General features: G+C 38.8%; 1 protein-coding gene across 1 annotated transcript in view; it reads left to right on the plus strand.

The window, feature by feature from the left end:
* The window catches only part of LOC121959851 (potassium/sodium hyperpolarization-activated cyclic nucleotide-gated channel 1), an 82,571-nt gene extending 61,218 nt beyond the window's left edge, over positions 1-21,353 (plus strand). The window contains exons 6-8 of the mRNA XM_042509368.1: positions 2,498-2,738; positions 11,182-11,346; positions 20,052-21,353. Coding sequence (XP_042365302.1) covers positions 2,498-2,738; positions 11,182-11,346; positions 20,052-21,199 — 1,554 coding nt within the window. The 3' untranslated portion in view covers positions 21,200-21,353. The remainder of the gene's footprint in view (positions 1-2,497; positions 2,739-11,181; positions 11,347-20,051) is intronic.
* Positions 21,354-22,031: the final 678 nt, after the last annotated feature.

The raw sequence follows: 22,031 nt of genomic DNA on the forward strand, positions 1-22,031 counted from the left end.
TCAGTGTATAAAACAGCTATGGGTTTGATGTGTAGTTCAAAGGTAATGAGGCTTACAGAAAAGTCCTCAGTTAATCATCCTGGCGTGCAACTACGGACAATGGTAGAATTAATTTAGAGTCCATCTGCAAAGATGTGAGACTAAGAGGTCCAGTGTGTAGGATTTAGGGGGATATATTGGCAGAAATGGAATATAATACAACAAGTATGCTTTCTTTAGTGTATAATTATCTAAAAATAAGAATCTGTGCATTTTTGATACCTTATAATGAGCCGAACCCAGAACGAACAAATCAAACACTAGCTCTAGATAGGGCCATTTGTGTTTACATGCCAACCACCGTTAGCACCCCCTCCTTGATGAGCCAAAAGGCTTCACAAACATTCACAGATTTATGGAACACTGAACTGCATTATTCAGAGTTTTACTGTTTTTAATGACCGGGTCTTTTTTGTTTTGGAGATGATGAGACCTCTGTGTATAATGTGGCTTCTGGTAAAAAACTCCTGAACGTTGTTATCTTAAGTTTGACCATCAAACACTGTCGGAAAAAAACGCTCATATTAAACGAGAGACTACTGAGATTACTTTGTTTAGCGTTTTTACTAGTTTAAATCACCTGGTCTGTTTGTTTCGGAGAGGAGGAGACCTCTATGAATAACTCGGCTCCAGGTAAAAATCTCCTGAACAATGAACACTGAAGGAATTAGCGCCAGATGTTTCAGCTGGTTGCAATCTGCAGTCCTCATAGCTAGATACTAATAAATTCTACACAATGCTCCTTTAAAATCAGTGTTTTATAATTCATTAAATAACTTATTCATTTTATATTGTGTCATGCAAACAAGACACCATAAAAGTAGTAAATAGACAGTCAATCATTAGTTCTTTTCCAAGTACCCTGTACTGTTTTGTGCTTGTGTTGGTCCACTATGAAAATGCAGTTAATTCACATTTGTTTGACCCGGGTAATCCATCACATTGAACGTTGCTTTGTTGCTGTGCTGCAGCTGTGGGCAGAAACCACTTTAAAAACTCTCCTTGGTGTTGCTTTCAAGGACGCTCTAACATCCAACGATTGATTGTTTGCTGCCCAAAAGCATTTAATTGATACACTGTGCTATTGCAAAATCTGGTCAACGACGGAGCAGCAGAGATGAACTGAGAAAAGGAAAAGGAAAATATGCTTTACGTTAAAAGGTTTGCTGTGCAGGAGCTTTGTCTCAGATTTTACATGTTCATTAATACACCAACAAGGAATAATTTTACTGTGCTTTAACTTTATTACCACAAAAAGTTAGATATTTCTGCAACTTGATTTTCAATTGAGTAAAACTAATAAAAAAGAAACGATAATATTTGACCCTTTGATACAAAATGCAAAATTGTTTGATTTCTTTTGAAAGCTCGGGGGGGGGGGCAATGACCAACTTGATAAGAAATGATCCACAAATTGCAAGAAATTACTAAAAGGTGACATAAAAAAATACTTACTTTAAAAAGAGGGGAGCATTATTGGGAATAATATGAAAAAATAAGGAAAAGGTCTAAAAAATTGTGTTTATAAGTAAAATAATTTTATATTTCAAATTGCACCACAGGAAAATAATAATAAAATGAATACGTAGATATTTCTTATTTTCAGCATTTTTCTGTGTGATTTTTTTTTTTTTCTTTTTCAAACCAATTTCCTCAGGTTTCAAAGGGTTAGCATACACAGTTCTGCTTTTTTTGGGCTACAATATAACATAACAGCCAGACTGTTTTGGTGTCCTCTCTATCTCCACCTCCCCTTTCCTTTCCGCTGTCTCACTGCCTCTTATTCTCCACCATATGACAAATCTTTAAATAGGCATAGCCAAAGATTGTTTCCCCAAGAGGACTCCTGGCTGGGCATGAAAATTGCTTACTATCTAATTCATTAGTTCTGGTGCATGATTGAGGTCAGAGCCCCATGGCATTAGCTGACACCGGCATCTAGGGCTGAGCTAACATCTTTTTGCGAGCGTCCCAGAGATTGGTTATCTTTCTGTTAATGTCCTGTTGTCACTGGAGGAGAGTTATCCCTCATGGGGGGTCAACAACACACCGCTGCAGATGCCAAGTGCCCCGGCTTTCCATCTGCACAGCAACAGAGATGTGTGGGTAAACAGACAACAAGCTCCTAATCTCCTGCTGGGTCTGAGGGGACAGGATGAGACCAGAGAGATGGCCTGCAGCCGGCACCAGAGGGCAAACTCATCAGGATCTGATGCGCGTGCCAAAAAGTTTCTTCTCAGGAGTGATGGGAAGTGCTTTAGAAGTATTAGGGATAAAGCAGCAATCGAATTCACTTATGCCTGCAGATAAAAGCAGCAGATGAAGGATTTGCGCTGGTGTTTTGTGTCAGACTACCTAACCGATGCTCATTTTTCAAGCTGTGGGTGGAAATTATTGAATTATTTATGGCATGATCTCATCTGTTTGACCATCAATTTCTTTTTCCTTTATCCATCAGGAAATTGTCAACTTCAATTGCCGAAAGCTGGTGGCCACAATGCCTTTGTTTGCCAACGCGGACCCCAACTTCGTGACGGGGATGCTGAGCAAGTTGAAGTTTGAGGTCTTTCAACCGAATGACTACATCATCCGTGAAGGCACTGTCGGGAAGAAGATGTACTTCATTCAACACGGCGTTGCGAGTGTGATCACCAAGTTCAACAAGGAGATGAAGCTGACTGATGGATCCTACTTTGGAGGTTAGAACCAAAACGCCACAATTTAAAATAATCCTTTATATATTTACCACATGAAAATGCAAACATGGATTATATACGTGGGCTCTGCTATGCAAGAAAAAGTCACGCATGCATTCCTACAGCACGGTTATATACTGAGACACGACTCTGGCCTGAGGTCGTGCGTTTGATGCTGTTTGAAGTTAAGTTATTGTGGATGTAGATTCTCATTAACCAGTGTTGGACGTTAGTCAGCTTCTGCAGTTACGTAACCACTCATCTGGTTGTTGGAGTAGGCCAAGGCGTGGATCAGGCATCCCTTAGGACACACACAGGATCCTCCCCCACCTTCATACACACACACACCCTCATACACACACACACACACACACATGAACTCCTCTCCCCCTCCATACGTTCCTGCTGCATATACTTGGCACTAACAAGAGCAGCTAGTGTGAAATCAGGAGCTATTCCCTCATTCTGTTCTCTGCGTTCCTCTCTTTTTCTCTCGGCTTCTGTCCCATTGCCTCCCCGAAACATTACAGATATCATAAATGTTTTAAATGTCAAATGTAATTTCATTGCACGTTGTTTACTTGGACACGACAACGTCTGCCTGCGGATTTTGTCGATGTGAAAGCAAAGCAAAGTTTCCTGTTTTAGAGGTTCTTGCATATTTTATCTCATGAGTTCATCCCCACTATGGAAGGAGGCTGAGGAGTCTAAGAATACCTTCGCTTTGGTGTGTGTTTGCTGCATGCAGTTCATGTCTCGCAGGCGAGCCAAGGAAGGCAGTGAATCAAAAAAAAAAAAAAAAAAAAAAAAGAAACGAGTCAGGTTTTTTCGCTGCTTGTTCAAACCACAGGATTGCTGTCATGCTACTAAATGTGCACAGCTACTTGCTTTAAATATGGGATTGCTGGAGGGGGGGTTGCATTTTTACATTCTGCACAGAGTGGACATGTCATATGGTAAAATATGTAGCAGTTGCAGTACTGTTCAAACAATTAATCCTCTGGGGCTGCAGCTCAACAGATATTCTGCTAAAGAATCATTGTGGCACAGAACAAGTGGATCTTGTTTAAACTAAGCTGAAATGTCAGGGTAAAACCTTCGGCCAACAAGGCTCTCACAAATGAATCTTAATGGTGGTGAGTGTGAATGCATTTATCAAACAATTTCAGACAAAAGAAAAGGAAAGCCTGGCAGTTTAACTGGCTGTTGTTTGCAGTTAGAGGATGAAAATGATTAATGGTAGTTTTAAGTTGACTGAACAGTGGTGGGTGATGCTGCAATTTCATAGATGGATTTTTTTTGTATATTATCTTTTAAATTCAACTGTTTAAGATCTTTGGTATAGCAGCTATACTGTTTTTTTATTCTTATGTTCCCCTAGGTGGTATTTCTGTTGGCTCTAATATTTCATGAAGTTAAAGCAGCCGTAATCAATATTTTGTCATAAATATGCATCAAATGACAATATGATAATGTGAAAGGGGTTGCTCGTTTTCGGGAAAAGGAGCTCTAAAAGCCCACTGTACGTAATGTGCTCAGTGCCAAATAGCAAAGAGACAATATCAGTGAGTAGCAGGCGAACACAGTGGAGCATTTAGCTGCTAAAGAGTAAAAGTTTCCCTTAGAGCTAAAATAGAATGAAAGTTGGACTTATATTTATCAAGTGGTCAGTAATACAACCTCAAATAAATGATCGTGTTGCTTTTTTAAGGCTGGATGTGGAAATCAGCAACTATTTGTTAACAAGTCTACTATATTGATTGAAAAAGTGATGATATGTAAATTATGTGTTCATAACTTGTTTTCACTAATCCAAGTGGCCAAAAACAAAATCAGTTATTGCAGATGAAGGGATCATTTATCTGCAACGTATTTTTTCACCTAATTGAGTTAATTATTTTGTGTAACAAATGTCAGAATATGGCGAGAAATCTCCCAAGCTTTAAAAAATGATTCAAATTATTTGAATCCCTCCCCAAAAAAATTACTTTAGGGTACTATCATGTAACCCAAATAAATCTTCACATATTAGAACATCACCTGTTTGGCGATTTAGCTTGAAAATGGACTCCAACTAGTTGATTTTTAATTGATTCATTGAGTGACATCTTCAAACTGGAGCATAACAGAAGAATAAAGGTAAACTATGCTCCTCCTTGTCCAACAAAACTCTGCGTTGCTCTTCCACCAGTAAAGTAAAAATGAAAGCTAAAGCCCTCTCGTTTTGGAACAACCTTTGTCATTCATTTGTTGACGTTTCGCCACACAATATTTGCACTCCTTTTGGCGCTGTTCATGATTGTCATAGCTTCCTTTTGGATGCTACTACCTGTTCACTACCCTTTAATAGAGTCCGACCTCACCTGTACTTTGCCCAGAAATGTCCCATACACTGCCGCGCCGCACACGTCAAGAGGGTCATAAGCGATGATCGAGAGGGACTGTTTTTGTATGAGTCGATACTGTACGTTGTTTTTTAGAAAAATCCCACAGAGTATACTTTTTTCAATAAGGCGAACGTCTAGGCATCCTGCAGGAGATGAAGCGCCAAACTGTTCACTAACAGGAGTCTCTCAAACTGCTCTGCTGAAAATTGACCTCCGGAGACCAAATTCAAAAATCCAGGAAATGTGTTGAGGCAGCTTGGCAGTTAGTACTTGTCAGGGATTTTTGGATTATGGTTTTTCAAGCTTTGTCTAAAAACATTTTGAAGGTTATTCTGCACCACAAAATATAAACTCGTTTTGTTTTGTTCGCTGTCTGTTGTGCTCTCATCCTGTGCTCACAAATAACCGCTCACTGCAGATTGATGTAGAAGAATACAAAAGGAGTTCAGACTGTGAAAGACTTTGCAGTGAAAGATCAGCATATATATTCAGTTTAATGAAAAAAAGACAAAGCATACAGAGAAATTGAGAACATAGAGTAGATGTCCCTGTTTAATCTTTTAATTAAAAGATATGCGTTGTATCTGTCCAAATAATAAAGGGCGCTCTGTTCGTTTTGCTGTGTTCTGTGCGTGCCGGGGCCACCTGCTGTTGCCTTCTGCCCAGCTGGTATTTTTACCCGTTTGTTATGGCATTAGTGGATGAGCCCCGAGTTGGGAGCAGCTGGCTGTACCAGGCACCTCACTCTTCCCCCTTTCCTCCTCCGATGATTCACACTCCCCTTACAACCAGGCCAAACCGTGGCCAGCATGAGAAATCATCGAGGGAGACAGACGCACAGGGAGGCAGAGCGAGTAACAAAACCGAGCCCGGCCACAGGAAACTATTAGCATAGTAATGAGCAGGACATCTATGAGGACAGTAGGTCACAAAGCACCTCCAACCATGGTCAATGCTGCGCCTGCATGCTAAAAAGGTATCATAGTAATCACTCCTGGGCCTCCTTGAATGGGATTACATACTGGTACCACACAGCTCTGTAGTGAAGTCACTCTGAGGCTAAGGGACTAATAGAGTGTAATGCTAGGACAATGACAGACAGACAGTGAAAATCCTGATTGGGCTTCAATGTCTTAGTCATGTGGGACTCCCTCTGTGTTTGCTCACAGCCGTGGAGGGAGAAGGGGAAGAAAAGCAGGTTGCTGTGAGTGTATATGACACATGAAGTGATGGCAAATTTCCACAAATGCTCCTGGGGTCAACTGTGACGCTTCGTGGCTAGGCAACAGACACATGTCAAACTGAATCATGTGAAGGGTTAACCCTTTGAAACCTGGATTGACAGCAGTTTTTTTGAGCTGCTTTCAGATGCCTTGCACCACAAGCTTTTTGACCTTTTGAAACTAGAGCAAACTGGTTTGATTTCTTTCTGAAACAGGCAATTTTTGTCTGTCCAAAAAATGTCTTTGAAATCTATATTTATAATAATCCTCATGTTACTGAAAGAAATGAAACCAATTTGCTCAAGTCAAAGGGTTAACAGGGCCTGGCCTTACACACACAAAGCTTGCAATACACCTGTGCACACACAAAGGTCTATCAGGTGTCAGTGTTAATGTTTTTATCAGAACAAGTTTTAAAATGTCTGCATATTCTTATTCTTAAATTATGACAATTTTGTCACAAGCAAAGGACAGAGCACAGTGAAAAAGTGAAAAAAAAAAAAGTGCTTATGTGGTGTTGATTATTACTTTTTACATGAAATAAGTTCATTAAAAGTAGTTATATACATAAACGCTATTTGCAATGTTAGTAATTTTGTTCACAGTTTTTAAATTCCCAAACTATAAAATTTAATGAATTAATATGTTTTAAAATTATGCAAATGATGTTGAAAGCAAAAACAGAGACAATCTCAGACTATTTACAAAAGTTCTTTTGAAGTACAGGAGAGAAAATACAATTTGAGAGATATTTGTAAGTTGTACAAAAATCCAAAAAAAGAGATTAAAAGCAGCTATATTTTTGTTGTTGGGCCTACATTTTGAAAGAATGCCAAGATAAATTTTACAAATATAAAAAAACAAAAATATTAATTTTTGTTTTTCAAAACAGTGGTTTACAAAGCATTTTTTTAGGGTTACAATATTGAATGGGGGTTGCTTAAAATTTTAAAAAAGAGGTAGTTTAAATTGTATAAAATATGAAGAGAGAAGACAACCTGAATTGGGAGTTACTTCAAATCATCAGTAAGAGTCAGCCCTTTACAGTAGCCACACAAATCCAAACATTATATAAGTATTTTGAGAGAAATCAGGAGTGTAGCTGCATATTTCTGATGTATAATGTATGTATGAAGAAGCGTTAAAGCAGTGAACGCAGTAAGAGCAGTCTAAAAATACAGACTTTTCCCACTCTCTGTCAGCTAATCGTCAGCGCTCATGTTCTCAAACAATCACTCACAACTGGAGTTCAGTGCAGTCTGACTTAATGAATTAGCACAGTCTGAGGGAACTATTTTAACAGGGGGAAAATGGAGAAAAAAGGACAAGAAAGTTTAGTGTCCCGCTGTTGTTTATTTCAGTATTTATTCTACTGCTGGTAATATTCACTTTTAGGGTGCTGTGGCCTCCTGAAAACACAATCAAAGCAAAACCAGGTAGAGCAAATTATCCACCTCACTGATGTTAGTGAGAATAAGCAGATAACAACATGGATGAAATACAAAATCCTCAGTCACCGTCACATTGGACAGTAGTTCCATTCCTGGAAAAAAGTGCTTAGAAATTAAAAATAATTCTGCAACATAATTCTGAACATGTAAGTAGTTTTCCCTGACCTTTTCTTTTATCCCTTGACATTTTCCCCTAGCTTTTTTAAAAATCATTTTCTTAAACTACTAATTTTATGCAATTTGTGGAACATTTCTTATCACTGCCTTTTACCCATGTTTTTGAATGAAATCCCACCAGTTTGCTCAGAAGTCAAAGGTTTAAAATACTAATGAAAGGAAAGCAAAAAAGTGATGTCGCTCCAGGTTTTAAGGGGTAAAACACAACACATGATTATATGGATTATACATGAATTGTGGTTTATTTTTTGTATCTTTTTTTATGGGGGGTGTCTTTAGGTAAACATATGAACAGTGCATGAGAACAGCCTGCGCCCTGCTCTACCTACCAGCACCACAGCTCACTTGTTATCACCTTCTGAGCTTTCAAGCAACACATGTACCTCTGGATGTAACCACACAGTGCAGCATGCAGCCGTGCGTTTGGGTCCCTCACTATCTGTGTCTGTGTCTGCTTCTCCAATCTTTGTGAAACTACATTTAAAACGATGGAGGATTTTCTGTCTCTCTGTGAATCTTCCCTTGTTAACAGAGGTACCACTTAAAGGGAGCTTTTCCATCACAACAGTACTAACACCTTCACACCCACAGCTTGAGTGTTGCTCTCACATCTTGTGCACACTCATGGCGTAGCCAAGTCATCACGACAAGTTAACATTTAACGACTTAACGAAGATGGAAGTTGTGCTGTGGGTTGGACAGAAGTGCAAATGTGGGCGGAGGTGGAGCGCTGTCGGTGGGTGAACGGGATTGAACAGAAGCCAAGGGAAGTTGAGACTTAGAAGGCGGGTAATGTTTTACAAGCTTATCAGGGGAAGGAAAAAATGTAGGCTGCTGGGGGGGCGGATAGATAGATTGTGAACTTTCCGCCTCATGTCACTGATTCATGAAAACACTGAGGAGATCAAGCACACCATCACATATCATCTACAGCCGCACACACATTTATTTACAGCTAGCTAAATGAGATAAGGAGATGCAGAGTGGTTTGCACGTCCTTTTCAGGCAGCTAATTTTCCAGCAGCTCTACTGAGATATGGTCTCCTAAAGACACTGTATGAAATCTTATTGACTAATCATTTTGTCATAGAACCTGGATTTTAGCCTGGTGTTATTGACATCATTAGTGAAACATTTCTTTTGGTCATTAACATTTTAGGTCCCAATACTTTAGGCTGAATCAACAGCATGACCTTTTTCTCTCAACATGATTTCTGGTTGCAATCATCGAATTGCTCTTTAAAAGACCCTCATACTTGAATAGCTATTAGCAGCAATAATAAGTATCCTACAGAGAGAAAATGACTATGAAAATGACTATAAATGACAAAATAATTTTGGCATCACAATCTGAGAGCCAGAGTTTCATCCAAAGTAACAGTCAAAGAGGTGACTAGTTTTTTTTATTATCCTTTGTAGCAGATTAATTTAGACAGACGAACCCGAACAGACCACTATGTGTTTGTGTGGAATTTTGAGAATGACAATCTGTATTGGACAGTAACATTAGTATTATTATTATTGTTATTATTATTATTATTATTATTATTATACATAAGATAAACTTTGAGATACTACATTTTGTGTTCACTTTTTGTACCTCTGATTAACTACTTTTTGGAGATTTACATAGAAAATATGATAACAATATTAAGAATGAAACCACTGTTAAAGAAGTCCTGAACCTCTCTGGATTTTTCGCCCTTGCAGGAAAGGATTACAGTGGAAACTGCATATATGGATCAAAAAGCTGGGCACAGAATCATTCCTATACAAATGCTGTTTAAATTATTCACTCATGGTAAATAGGTATTCTGCTAACAGTGTCCATTTTTGGTCTTTTTCTTACATGACAACATATGGAAAAACATTTTGAAAATACTATTTTTTTTACTCCAGCTGGTCACCTTAGGCTGCTGCTGAGATGGGATGAAGAAATTCATGGCCTCTCAGTGAAAAACATAGTCTCCTCGATGCTTATGACAAAATGTCAAAACAACAAAATGCAGCAGCAAAACTGGTGTTCCTCGGGCTAGGTTGTGTTGTCTACTCAAACAGCGAGAAACAGTTATGGCTGCAAGTGATGGAGACAGAAAATGACTGTACACAAAGAAAGCACTTGTGGTTAAGCGGGCCCTTGGAGAGTGAAATTTGAACCACAGTAAGCAATATTAGTGTGTTAGTGAGTATTTGGATCATACACAGTAAAGTACTTAAAATTGATTATAAAATTGTATTAATCTTACTACATCTAAAGAAATATTTCGACACTGAAAATATGGTGTTTTCATAAAACTGGGCTGTGTGGGAAGATGTGAATACTTTTGAAAGTGGTGCTACATGACCAGAAAAAACAGAAAAAGGACTGTGACATTCGCTTTTGTTCAAGAGGTAGAAAACCTACAACTACCAGAATGCACTGTGACAGAGAGGAAGTACAATCTGTAGTTCGAGCGGCGGCACTAGAGCAAGCAAAAAGCCATATGACATTTTTGACAGGCACACCACGTTGCTTCTAAAATGGAGCGCATTTTACTTTTACATATATTGTTTTGACACAAAGCTGGTTGAAAAGCAGAGTATTCCTTTAATTTTTTGGGAGGAAAACATAGCAACATGAAAAAAACACACACACACACACACAAACAGGAAACAAGATGTATGCTATGTTATTATCAGGTGTGAGAAGAGCTGCAGGGTCAAGTGTTTTAATGCATTGGTCTGTTTTTCTAAACACAACACAAAGCTAGTGTTCTCGTCACATCTTTTGCATGTAAGAACCTGCAGAGATTGAACAGGAATACAGGAATCCTAGCTAACCAAACCCCTGTTTAGTCATGCATTACATTTGAGAGCTGATGCAGTGCATTGATGAGGTGATGCAGTAACGCCTGACGGGCTTTCTTTTTGTAAAGCTGGCTACTGTACTGCATTATGGGACCATTAGCTCTCTGCAGGATGATGAATTATGTTGGTATAATGCAAGTGACAGCAGCACTGATGGGCTTCTCGTTTTATTTACATTCACATTAGCTCCTGCTGCTCTACCTTTTGTACTCAAGGTTCATCTTTATGGTAATCTGTATTGCAATTACTGCAATGATTTCCTTTAATGTTCCTCTGCACTCTCCACTTTTGTTACTGTTTCTTTATGTGTCACATTTTTATGCTCTCACTGTCTGTTCTCCTTTGTGTTGCTGCCTTGCAGAGATCTGTCTGCTCACCAAGGGTAGACGAACTGCGAGCGTGCGTGCAGACACCTACTGTCGACTCTTCTCCCTCTCTGTTGATCATTTCAATGAGGTGCTAGAAGAGTACCCCATGATGCGACGCGCTTTCGAAACCGTCGCCATCGACCGATTGGACCGCATCGGTAAGACCTGCTTACATATAATCCCTGTCCTGTCTGATTGGTCGAATCTCTTGCCTGTCATCGTGCCTTGTTGTCTTGTCTTTATCAGTATTTGTTTGCCTTCTTTCTTCATAAAAGCATTGTGTCTGCCATCTTGTGCTGCATGACCTGTATGCTATTTTTTTTTTTTTTGTTTGTTTGTTTTTTGTTGATGTTTTTTTCGTCTCTTTCTTTGTCTCAAATAACATTAAGAAAATTTGTTGTAACCAGCATTAATCCTTCTAAAGAACCAAAGTAGAGTTTTGTGGTTGGATTAACTGGAAGGCAGTGCATGTCGCTGTCCGGGAGGGAGTCAGTTCGCCCCCTCGTTGGCTTGGTGTTGACCCCCCCACTGGATGTCAGCGAGTGGATGGAAGCTAACCTCACATGCATGTGTGTCTGGCCCTCTTTCCACTCATCTGCACTCCTGGGTATGAGCAGCACCCCACCCCATATCAGAGTCCTCAAAAATCAACCTGTAAAAGAAACAAAGAGCAGGGCCAGGTGACATCAGGGAGGCTCTAGATATCCGGTCCATCCATCAGGCAGGACCCTGTATAGTTTCATTCAGCTCCTCATCTACAACGCTTCCTTATTTTCACTGTTTGATTTCTAGAAGAACCTGGCCATGACAGATTATAGCTGAAATAGACTGATAATGTTTCAGACACACTTATATTTGTTAGAGTTTAAAAAAGGGGCACATGTATGGAGTACAAACAGGGCAATAATTGGTTGCATTGACCCTTATGTTGCAAATTCTCCCACTCCTTATCCTTCAGTCTGCTCTCATACTTTGATTGGAACTGAAACACTGATAAATTAAACGTGTAGAATATGATAATATGAAAGTGTTTTCTAAAAGGATCATTTTTGTTTAACCTGACTGACTTTGTCTTCGCTTATGTTCTGCTGCATTAGAAATATATTTTTGAAATGATAATTTGCTCCTTTTATCAACATTTTTATATGAATCCGTTTTCATGGACATCTCAGCGTCACATTCAAGGAAAAGATGGATTTATTCAGTATGCCTAAAGTGTATAATGAGGATTATTTTCAGCATGTATTGAGATCTCAGACATAACTGAAGATCTAGTACCTTATCCCCATTTAATAAAAACATAAAATGACAATATGTCAAAACTTGGAAAAGGCAGGTTCAGATTGAAAACACACTAATGTATAAACACACGTAAATAGCACACGTTCAATCCTTACAGTACATTATGGTTTTCTTTTTACTCAGCTACTGTATGCTGTCAGCGAGGCAGTGAGCAAAGATATTTTTGAAAATTCAGTTTGACTAATTCATTTCCACCTGTGACACCAAGCAAACACAAAACTTAATTTTTTAATTGCAGACGGATTTTCTCTGATGGGGATGTCAACGGTTAACCATTAACCGGTCAACCGCTGAGAATATTTTTGACCTGTTACATATGTCAGTCGACAAATAGGAACCAGCTAGCTAGCAGAGCTACTCATTTGGCGCTAGTGACATCAGCTAGTGACAGTTCGACCCAACAGCGTTGTTATGGAAACATTGTGCCCACCCTTCCGTCTCACCCAACCTGGTGAGTATGATTTTAAGCCGTTAAACCCCTTTAGCATTGTTGACTATGTCATCACGTTTTTCAGTCAAAAACCTGCATACTCACACGGGTGAGCTGGAGACAGGGAGACCACCTCTACATAGATAGACATTTTAAATGCAGCGCTAAAGCTCACTGTGGCAATGCAGCACCTGAAAGGCTTTTTTTTTTGTTTGTTTTTCTTTTTAATTAACTGGTTATTTACTGTTTAATGGGTGTCAGCGTATTGAAAGTCAAATTAAACTAAACTGACATCCCTACCCTCTACGTAAACAAATATTTGCTATTAAGGCGACACATTATCGGTGGTGAAAACATCAATCCTGCTGTTTCATAGAATTCTCCTTTTGGCTTTTGTCACACAGAAATACAAAAATTAATAATCTTTTACAGCTAATCAATCATAATTTTTTCATGTTGGAAGAAGTGGAATTAGTTAAATGAACTACTTGAGAAATGATTTTTATCATTTGTTTTTATGGCTGCCACATGTTCAAGCTAAGCAGCTCATCGTTAAAAACGATAAGACAAACAACAAACTTTTTCCCTGCCGATAACATCAGAAACCATTATATTTGGTGACTTGTTTTCCTTTTACATTAACAAAAACACAATATTACCTGAACTACATAAGTTAAATTGAATTTGCATTATGACAGCGTGCTAATGTCTCATATCAGTGGTTAAAGCTTGAAGTCTGTATCTACTTTTCTATCTGTTATTGTTGTTTTTCTTTGTCATGGCTTTCTATTTGTGTATTACTTTGCCTGACACAGGCACATCGATATTGAATTGCTTTACAACCCGAGTGTTGACTCGACATTGAAATAACATTGTGTCAGGCAAGTCAGCGATGAACAAAAGATTTGGAACAAGACCGCTCTGTTGAGACAACCTTTTCTCCTCAGAATTACGTTCATATGTAAAGTGTTTTTGGGGGGGGACAAAATGGTGGCTGGATGACTGCATTTATCTAAATATCTCACAAAAAAAGCAAAATGTTTAAACTAAAGTTCATACCCTGTCTGCAAAAGTTAAAGGGACATACCAAGCCAAAATCAAAAGTACATATTTTTCCTCTTACCTGTAGTGCTGTTTATAAATCTAAAGTGTTTTTCTATGAGTGGTGGAGAAATCGGCTGTAGAGACGTCTGCCTTCTCTTGAATATGACACTCCAGCTCAGGCTCATTCCCAGCCTGTCAGATCTTGATGTTTGATCAGTGGCCTGCGACTTTGGATAGCATTGCACAGAGGCACCCTTAGTGGCGGTATGAAATACACCAAGTGGCAGCACTTTCTGTCGCAGTGACCATATTATAAAGAGCGAGAAAGTGGGGATAGGATTTGTAAAACGAACTCAGGACTTTCATCTGGGAGCCCGCTGTTCGTTTCCTGTGTGAAACCAAAAGTCATTTCAGTTATTTTATTAACAACGAAGTGTGCAAGTATATGTTGCATGCTACACTAGAAGAGATATATATAACGTTAGCAACAAGTATTAGCAACATGATGTTATTATCCATAGTGTTTTTTTTTCTAAACTTATCAATGTACTTTTGTTCCCAAACCTAATGAAGTAAACCTAAAACCAAAGTTTTCCTTTACCTGCCTTGTAAGTTTATTTTGAAAAAGATGTATTTTGCGAGCAGAAACTGTACAGTTCCTGTAAAAACGGAAGTGTATTTTAAAAAGACGCAATGCATGTAACAAGCATAAGTTGGCACACCGTCCCTGGCGTCCTAAACTGCTGGAGGAGGGTACCTAGTGAGTCATATTTTAGATGTAAACATTAATTTCGTCCCCCTCGGCTGAGCTGCAGTGTTAGCTAGCTCCGTGGTGCTAGGTGAGTTAGCAGTAGATGCACACTTCCTTCAGTGTGGTGATTCGGTTGGTGGGTGTGGTTCAGTAGAAACAAAATATTCCTACATGAAACTGCTTAAAATAAGGTCTGTGGATTACCTTGAGTAACCAGGTCATGATTTCTGGGAAGAGACATCGCTGTTGAGTCTTTTAAATTTATTTATTTTTGGTATTTTGAGCACCACAAGCCGAATGCCATCTCGTTCCATTATACTGGAGAGAAGTCAGACATCTCTACAGCTGATATCTCCAACACTCAGCAACTCACACCAAAACTATCCAGACTGATTAATAGCACGACAAAAAGGAGGAAAAATATGTATTTTTTGATTTTGGGGTGAACTGTCCCTTTAATATTAAACAAATCTACTAAATGTCCATCATCAGTCTCTATCCAACTGATGCAGGACACAAACGTCCATCTCTTGCTTTTGACTTTTATCTACGTGTACGTCAACACCCACATTTTTCCCCTGTGCTAAACAAACGTCCTCCCACTTCTTCCACATGAACTCAACACAAATAACTAATTGTGAAATAGCTGCATATGAGTGTAATTCACAGGAGACGAGGTTGCGGGTTTTTTTGGACTAGCATTATAAAAATAAAAAAGCTTTCTTTGCCCTGTACTGAAGTCCCATCACAACACACCGAACGCCATTTTGGCCTCAACTGTCCAAATCTACATTTGCCCTTTTTATGAGAGCTACCAGCTGAGATAGGTTTTCACCAAATGTGACAAAACAAAAAGCTGCCCACTCTGACTGACACTCCTCAGAGTGATATAGATTCGATCCATCCTTTCAGACTAACCATGAAGGGGGTTTTGTCTCATACGAGGGAAGATACTTTGTCATGATCCGTGCTGGTTGTATCGTTTCTATATATGAACTGCATTTGGTTACATGCTTGTCTTGCTCTAAAAAGGAAAGAAGAAAAGTAACCATGCTTTGAAACCAATAACGTGTTGCACATTTGACATTATCTTTTATCTATCTAAAAATTATTTGACCAGGAGTCCGTCTTGAGACGAGCACATCTCGTTTTCAAGAGTGTCCTGGCCGACGAGTAGGCATCAGGTAAACACTTTATTCCAATTCCAATATTCGAACAGGGACAAATTGACCTGTAGAGGCTTGCTAAATGGATCCGGTCTCAAAGTCATCCTCCAAGAGTTTGACCTCTTACTGGAGGTTACATTAACTGTTTAATTCCTGCATCAGTGACACATAACTCAAGTCACCCACACCAGTCCTGCAGATGTTTTGATGGACACATTCAAAATGTCAACAACTAAGACAATCAAAGAAACAAAAGATATCTCATTCAGTGTCACATGCTCATGTTTATTTTTCAAGAGTTTTCACAGAATAATTATTAGCGAACACATGCTGAGCTCTATTGGTGTGACATTTATTTTGATTTAATCTTTGAACCCTTTGTTCAAAGTGTATTCACAAACGAAACCATGTCTGCAGATTAGTAAAAACTTTACTAATGCAATGCCACACACTCTTTTTGTTACATGCAGAAATCCCATTTCATTATTTATTCATGTTTTCACCAATAGAAAAACAAAAGTTTGTTTCTGATTGTCTGGCTTGAAATATGAATTCTGTCTTTTGTGTAAATAATTTGGGAAAATATGATAAGCTTTTCTGAAATTCATCAAAAGTCTTTGACTGTATTTCGACTCAGAGCTGCAGTAATGTCATGTTAACTACATGTGCTGAGCAAAAGTTTATTTAATCCTCAAGGAATCATTTTCTCACACACATTTTCATTAGTTGTTCTTTCTAAAATAATTATTAAAATATCCCTTAAAGAAACTGGAGACAAAAACATTTCCTGCAGTGACTCATAAAATAAAATAAACCACTTTTTTTTTTTTTTTTACAAATTATTGGTGAAATTACTTTTAAAAAATTGCATTGTGAGTCAGAATGAAAAAAATGTGTCTCTGTAAAGCCTTGAATGCATCTCTGTAATCTCAAAATTTGTGTATTTTATTTTAAACAAATACAGCCTTCATTATTTATATGATGTTTGTGAAAATTATGATGTTTGTGTTTTGCTTGTTTGTTTCTTTCTTTGTTTGTTTGGTGTGTTAGTTGGCTTTTAGACTGTTTTATAACGGTTATGTTTTTGATGTCAGATATGGGTTAATTAATGTATTATATTCAATTTTATTTTTAATTATATTGTTTGGTGAAGTTTCTATATTAAACTAATCTTACTGGTTCTATTGTGCCAGTAAAGAGAAATAAGTTACACAGTAACGTAATAATATTATTTTGGTGATTTGACCCATAGCTGATTAATTTTTATTTCAAATTCACAAGTTTTGTATGTAAAACAATGAAGCATTTCTTTACCCATAAGTGGTGTTTACATTTTGTTTATGTTTTTGTTTGTTTGTTTGTTTTCATTTTGATTGTAAGAGATAACTTTTTTTACAATCTTCTCATAATGTTTCAAAGTTAGCTTATAGGTCAGGTAAAATGTATGCTGCAGACATGTTCAGAAAGTTCTACTTCATTAGAAAATCAGTCCAGAATATTGAGAACCAAAAATACTGCTGATAAAGTACAAGGCAAAGTTGAAAGTATGGAGGACGAAAAATGACTTAAGTAAATACATAAATATATGAATAAAAACAGGAAATAAATAAATGTATAAAATAAATACAGGAATAAAAAAATAAAATGTGAAATAAATAAAGAATAAATGAATAAAAATTGATAATCAAACAGGACATATAAAATATCTTAGATTTATTTCTACACTTCTACAAATGCATTTATTTATTTACATTTACATTTATACTAAATTAAGAAGGTGGCCCTACTTTTTTAAGCATTTATGTATTTATTTCAGCATTTATTATTCATTTATTCTTTTATTTATTATGTTTTATTCACATGCTTATTTATTTCCATATTCATGTATTTATTCTTGTATTTATTTATTTTTATACATTTATTTATCTATTGATACTTTGGTCACTTTTCGGCCTCCATAATAAATGGTCTGTTTATCAAGAGATCCCTTTGTAGAGATTTTCACTGTAAGAAAAAAAAATTAATGATCAGAGCAGGCCAGTGTTTTTATAAGAAAAGGGTGTGTGTTACAGCAAAAATCAAACTCACACATCACTGTAAAAGTGTGTGTGTGTACAGTATTACACAGAGGGACATTTACTGAGATATAGTTTAAGTAATATTGTATTTTTCAAGGTCAGTCTTCAGCTCTGTGCTGCTGAAGATTAAATTCATAAAAGTTTATCTTGACTTTAAATTGTTACAGTACATACATACATATTCTACCAATGTGCAATAGACTTTCACAACCATTCAGATAATTTTTTGTTGTTGTTGTAGCCATAATGTAGCATGGAAAATCACAGCTTTGTAGGAGAGGATGTGACGTGGACTGATTTGCTTCTTAAAATAACTTAAATGTGATTGTATATACATATCTCTAAAGGTCTGTTATAGTATTTGGTAAGTGTCTACTTATCTTTTGCACATACTTAACTGAAAGAGAAGAAAAGAGGATAAAATGTCAAAGGGAGATTAGAGGAGGAGAGAAATAAGAAAAGGCCAGGAGGGCAGCGGGAACAGCAAATCCTAAGAATACCCCTGTGTCTAACACTGAGATCCTCACAGGCTATATTTGGAGGAATAATAAATATGTGTTGTCCTTCCGATCTACAGAGTTTGACCCTGTCACCTTTAAAAATGCAATCAAAACAGCATTGTAAGTTAACTGTAGTCTCATAGTACATGCGTGGTGCTAGCAATAGCTCTGAACCCGACCCTGTAGTGACTGTTGCAGTCGAGATGGCTGCAAAACGTAACATCAATCCTGTCTTATAGCTGAATGCACGGCTTGTTGGCAGCCTTGAGAGGAGAAAGCCATCCAGAAAACGCTGCTCAACTGTAAATTTGCTGCAGAACTCTTCTGCCCTCAAGGACGGGGCTTAATGATTGATTGACTGTGGCTAAAGCCTTCAGCGCACTTAAAGTCAACTCTGTCTTCTTTACGGACAAGTAACGCTTCACAGCCTGTCGATAGACGAGGTCAGCGGTAATTACAGGAAACACATCCTCTAGATAGATTTGGACGCAGTCATTCAAAGTAAAGATGTTAAATAGATGAAATTCTGCGTTATTATTATTACGGTCAAATGTGGCTGTTCTTTCTACAAAAGACCAGTTTCAAGAACATATATCATGCTTGTAGTACCACTCAGCATTTTACCACAGTTTTGCTCCCAAAGCCACAGAAACGGTCGGTGTTTAAAGAAGCCATCTGTCAAGCTTTTATTATCAAGAGCTATGACTTGTGACAGGCCGGGAAAGATTTACAGGCCTGTGGGCTCAAAATGCCCTTTAAAAGGCAGAAATAAAGCATCTTTTAAAGCAATTCACTGTTTTGAAGAAAAGCGTATTTAATTTTGCAGACAAATGAATTCTAAAGTATATTTTATCACGAAAATCTCGAGAGAATTCAATGCAGATTTGAATGATAAAGATAACAGCATTCTGTGGTAAGATGAGTTTACATAAAGGTATTTAATGTATAGTTATACTCACAATCTGTACCCACTGTAGTAGTGTGTTAGGAATACATCTTTATCTCTTTCTTTGCTTGTTTTAATTGTTACCCTGTTTATAGATTTAATAATTGTCCTTGTGGTGTGTTTGAGCAGAGCTGTTTTTGTGATTTAAGAAGTGTTGTGGCTTTTAAATTGATTCTTAGAGTGTAGACTTTTTTTTTGTCTTTTCTTTGACAAAAGCTGTCCAGTAATGTGACGTGTGGGTACAACTCATCTTCTGTGTCTCATTGTCCACATCAGCACCCTCACTGTCGACGCTACAACGTCACACTTTCAGTAATCTTTGTCTCCTTATGTGTCCTCCACACCTCTCAGACTGAATATTTCCCATAGTCATTACCATTCAGTGTCCTTCACAATTTATATTCAATATGACAAACATGAGTGGACGTGAAAGGATGCAGCTTGTAAGAGATGAAATTAGGGATTTGTTAAATTTCGTGGAATCAAGAGGATGAAGCTCCTCTGTTGATTTTGCGGTGACAAAAGGTTTTTCCTTCTAAAACATACAAGCTGCATCTTTATTATTCCTGCCCTCTTCCTGTGGTTCAGGACTACCAAAGTTTGCCATGGCTGTATGTGCTCACCTCTCCTGACTGCACCCCAACAGGGAAGAAGAACTCATTGCTGCTGCAGAAGTTCCAGAAGGATCTGAACGCCGGCGTTTTCAACACGCAGGAGAACGAGATATTGAAGCAGATTATCCGTCAGGACCGGGAGATGGTGATGATGGTGGACCGCAAGCAGTCAGTCACCGGGATGAACTCAACACCAATGTCAGGAAACTCCATCATTAACTCGCCTGCCCAACCTCCTTTCCCCACTGCCTTCAGCACCAATCAGCTCCAGCAGTCCTCTGTCCCCATGACCTACAGTGCTTCAGCTATTGCCAATGCCTCTGCTGCCCGCATGCTGCCAGCCGCCGCCGCCGCCGCCGCTGCAGCGCAGGGGGTTTACCCCGCCCCCAGTCTTTCCCACGGCAACCTCAATTCCTCCTTAGTCAACCCACAGACCCCGCTCCAGCAGCAAGGAGCGATCATGTCACCCTGCTCCTTCACGGCTGCTATGTGCAGTCCACCAGTGCAGACCCCTCTGGCTAGCCGGAGCTTCCAGTACGGCTCACGCACAGCCTCCCAGCTGTCACTTATCCAGCAGCCAATGGCTCAACCATCTCTACCCACACAGCCGCCGCTCGCCCAGCAGCCTGCTGTGTCAACTGCAGCCTCTGCAGCCGCAGCCTCTGCAGCCGCAGCTTCTGCAGCCGCAGCCTCTGCAGCACAGCAGCAGCAGCAGCCCTCACCTCAGCAGCAGCAGGTCCCTTCGCCTCAGCGGGGAGACATCCACAAGAGCACACAGGCTCTGCAGTCGGGAAGCTTGAGTCGAGATGTCAGACATTTATCGGCCTCCCAACCATCACTGCCACATGACACATCTCTGGGGCCCAGAGTGCACCCAGCCTCAGGAGACTCTCTGGCCTCCATTGTGCCACCGACGGCGGCGGCGGCGGCGATCCAGGGAATGAATCTGCAGAGCGGCATCCGCACCACAGTGCCCCAGCGTGTCAATTTATTCCGGCAGATGTCGTCAGGAGCCTTGCCCCCGGTGCGCTCGGCCGCAGCGGCAGCAGCAGCAGCGGCGGTGGCAGCAGCGTCATCATCCTCGACCCAGCACAGGGAATCCCCCGGATCTAGGAGAGATTCTGTCCTGAGCAGTACGGAGACTGAGCAAGACAAAATGCGTTTTGCATCAAATTTATGATCCCATTTTTCCCTTTTCATTTTTTAAACTAAAATATGTTTCAATTCATTTTTAAAAATGGAGATACAACAAAAGAGATAAAGATGAGGAACTTCAGCATTTTTTGTTTCTCTCCAATTTTCTTCTAAAATAACCTCATAGAAATCCTGTACATACAAGCCCTTGTATTATATTTTAGACACATTGTCTCCCTAAACTTAAGAATGTATATTATACAGATACATCTCTCTTTTCTTTGACGCCATATGTCATCATCCTCGACCCAGCAGTGTGTGTGTGTGTGTGTGTGTGTGTGTGTGTGTGTGTGTGTATATATATGTGGTGTGTGTGTGTGTGTATATATATATGTGTGTGTGTGTGTGTGTGTGTGTGTATATATATAGATATATATATATACAGCTGTATGTATGGGTGTGTGAGAGGGTGCGTGCATGTGACTGTGTGTGTAAAATCCAACTAAAATATTTGGCAATGGCAATTTAAAAGCTGTAGTATAAACATGAGTCTTCCTTTCAAAGAAATATTAAGAATTATATACAATGTATGAAGTTTTTTTTTAATTTATTTCTTTTCTGTTTGCTTTTTGTTTTGTTTTTTTAAGCTGGAATGCATTGTGAATTCTGACAATGACTCATATTTCTTTTTTTTTTTTTGTTTGTTTTTACCACTGAGAAAGAGAAAAATTGTCCTCTCCTATTAAGCAGCTTTAGGCACCACTGTGGAATTATACATGCAAGCAACTCTGACAAATAATCTCAAAAAGCACACACTCCTGAAATGAATCTCACACCAGTTTCCTGAATCCTCATTTCAGACACAAACACAGATACTG

This window comes from Plectropomus leopardus, chromosome 20, assembly GCF_008729295.1.
Source record: "Plectropomus leopardus isolate mb chromosome 20, YSFRI_Pleo_2.0, whole genome shotgun sequence".
NCBI lineage: Eukaryota > Metazoa > Chordata > Actinopteri > Perciformes > Serranidae > Plectropomus > Plectropomus leopardus.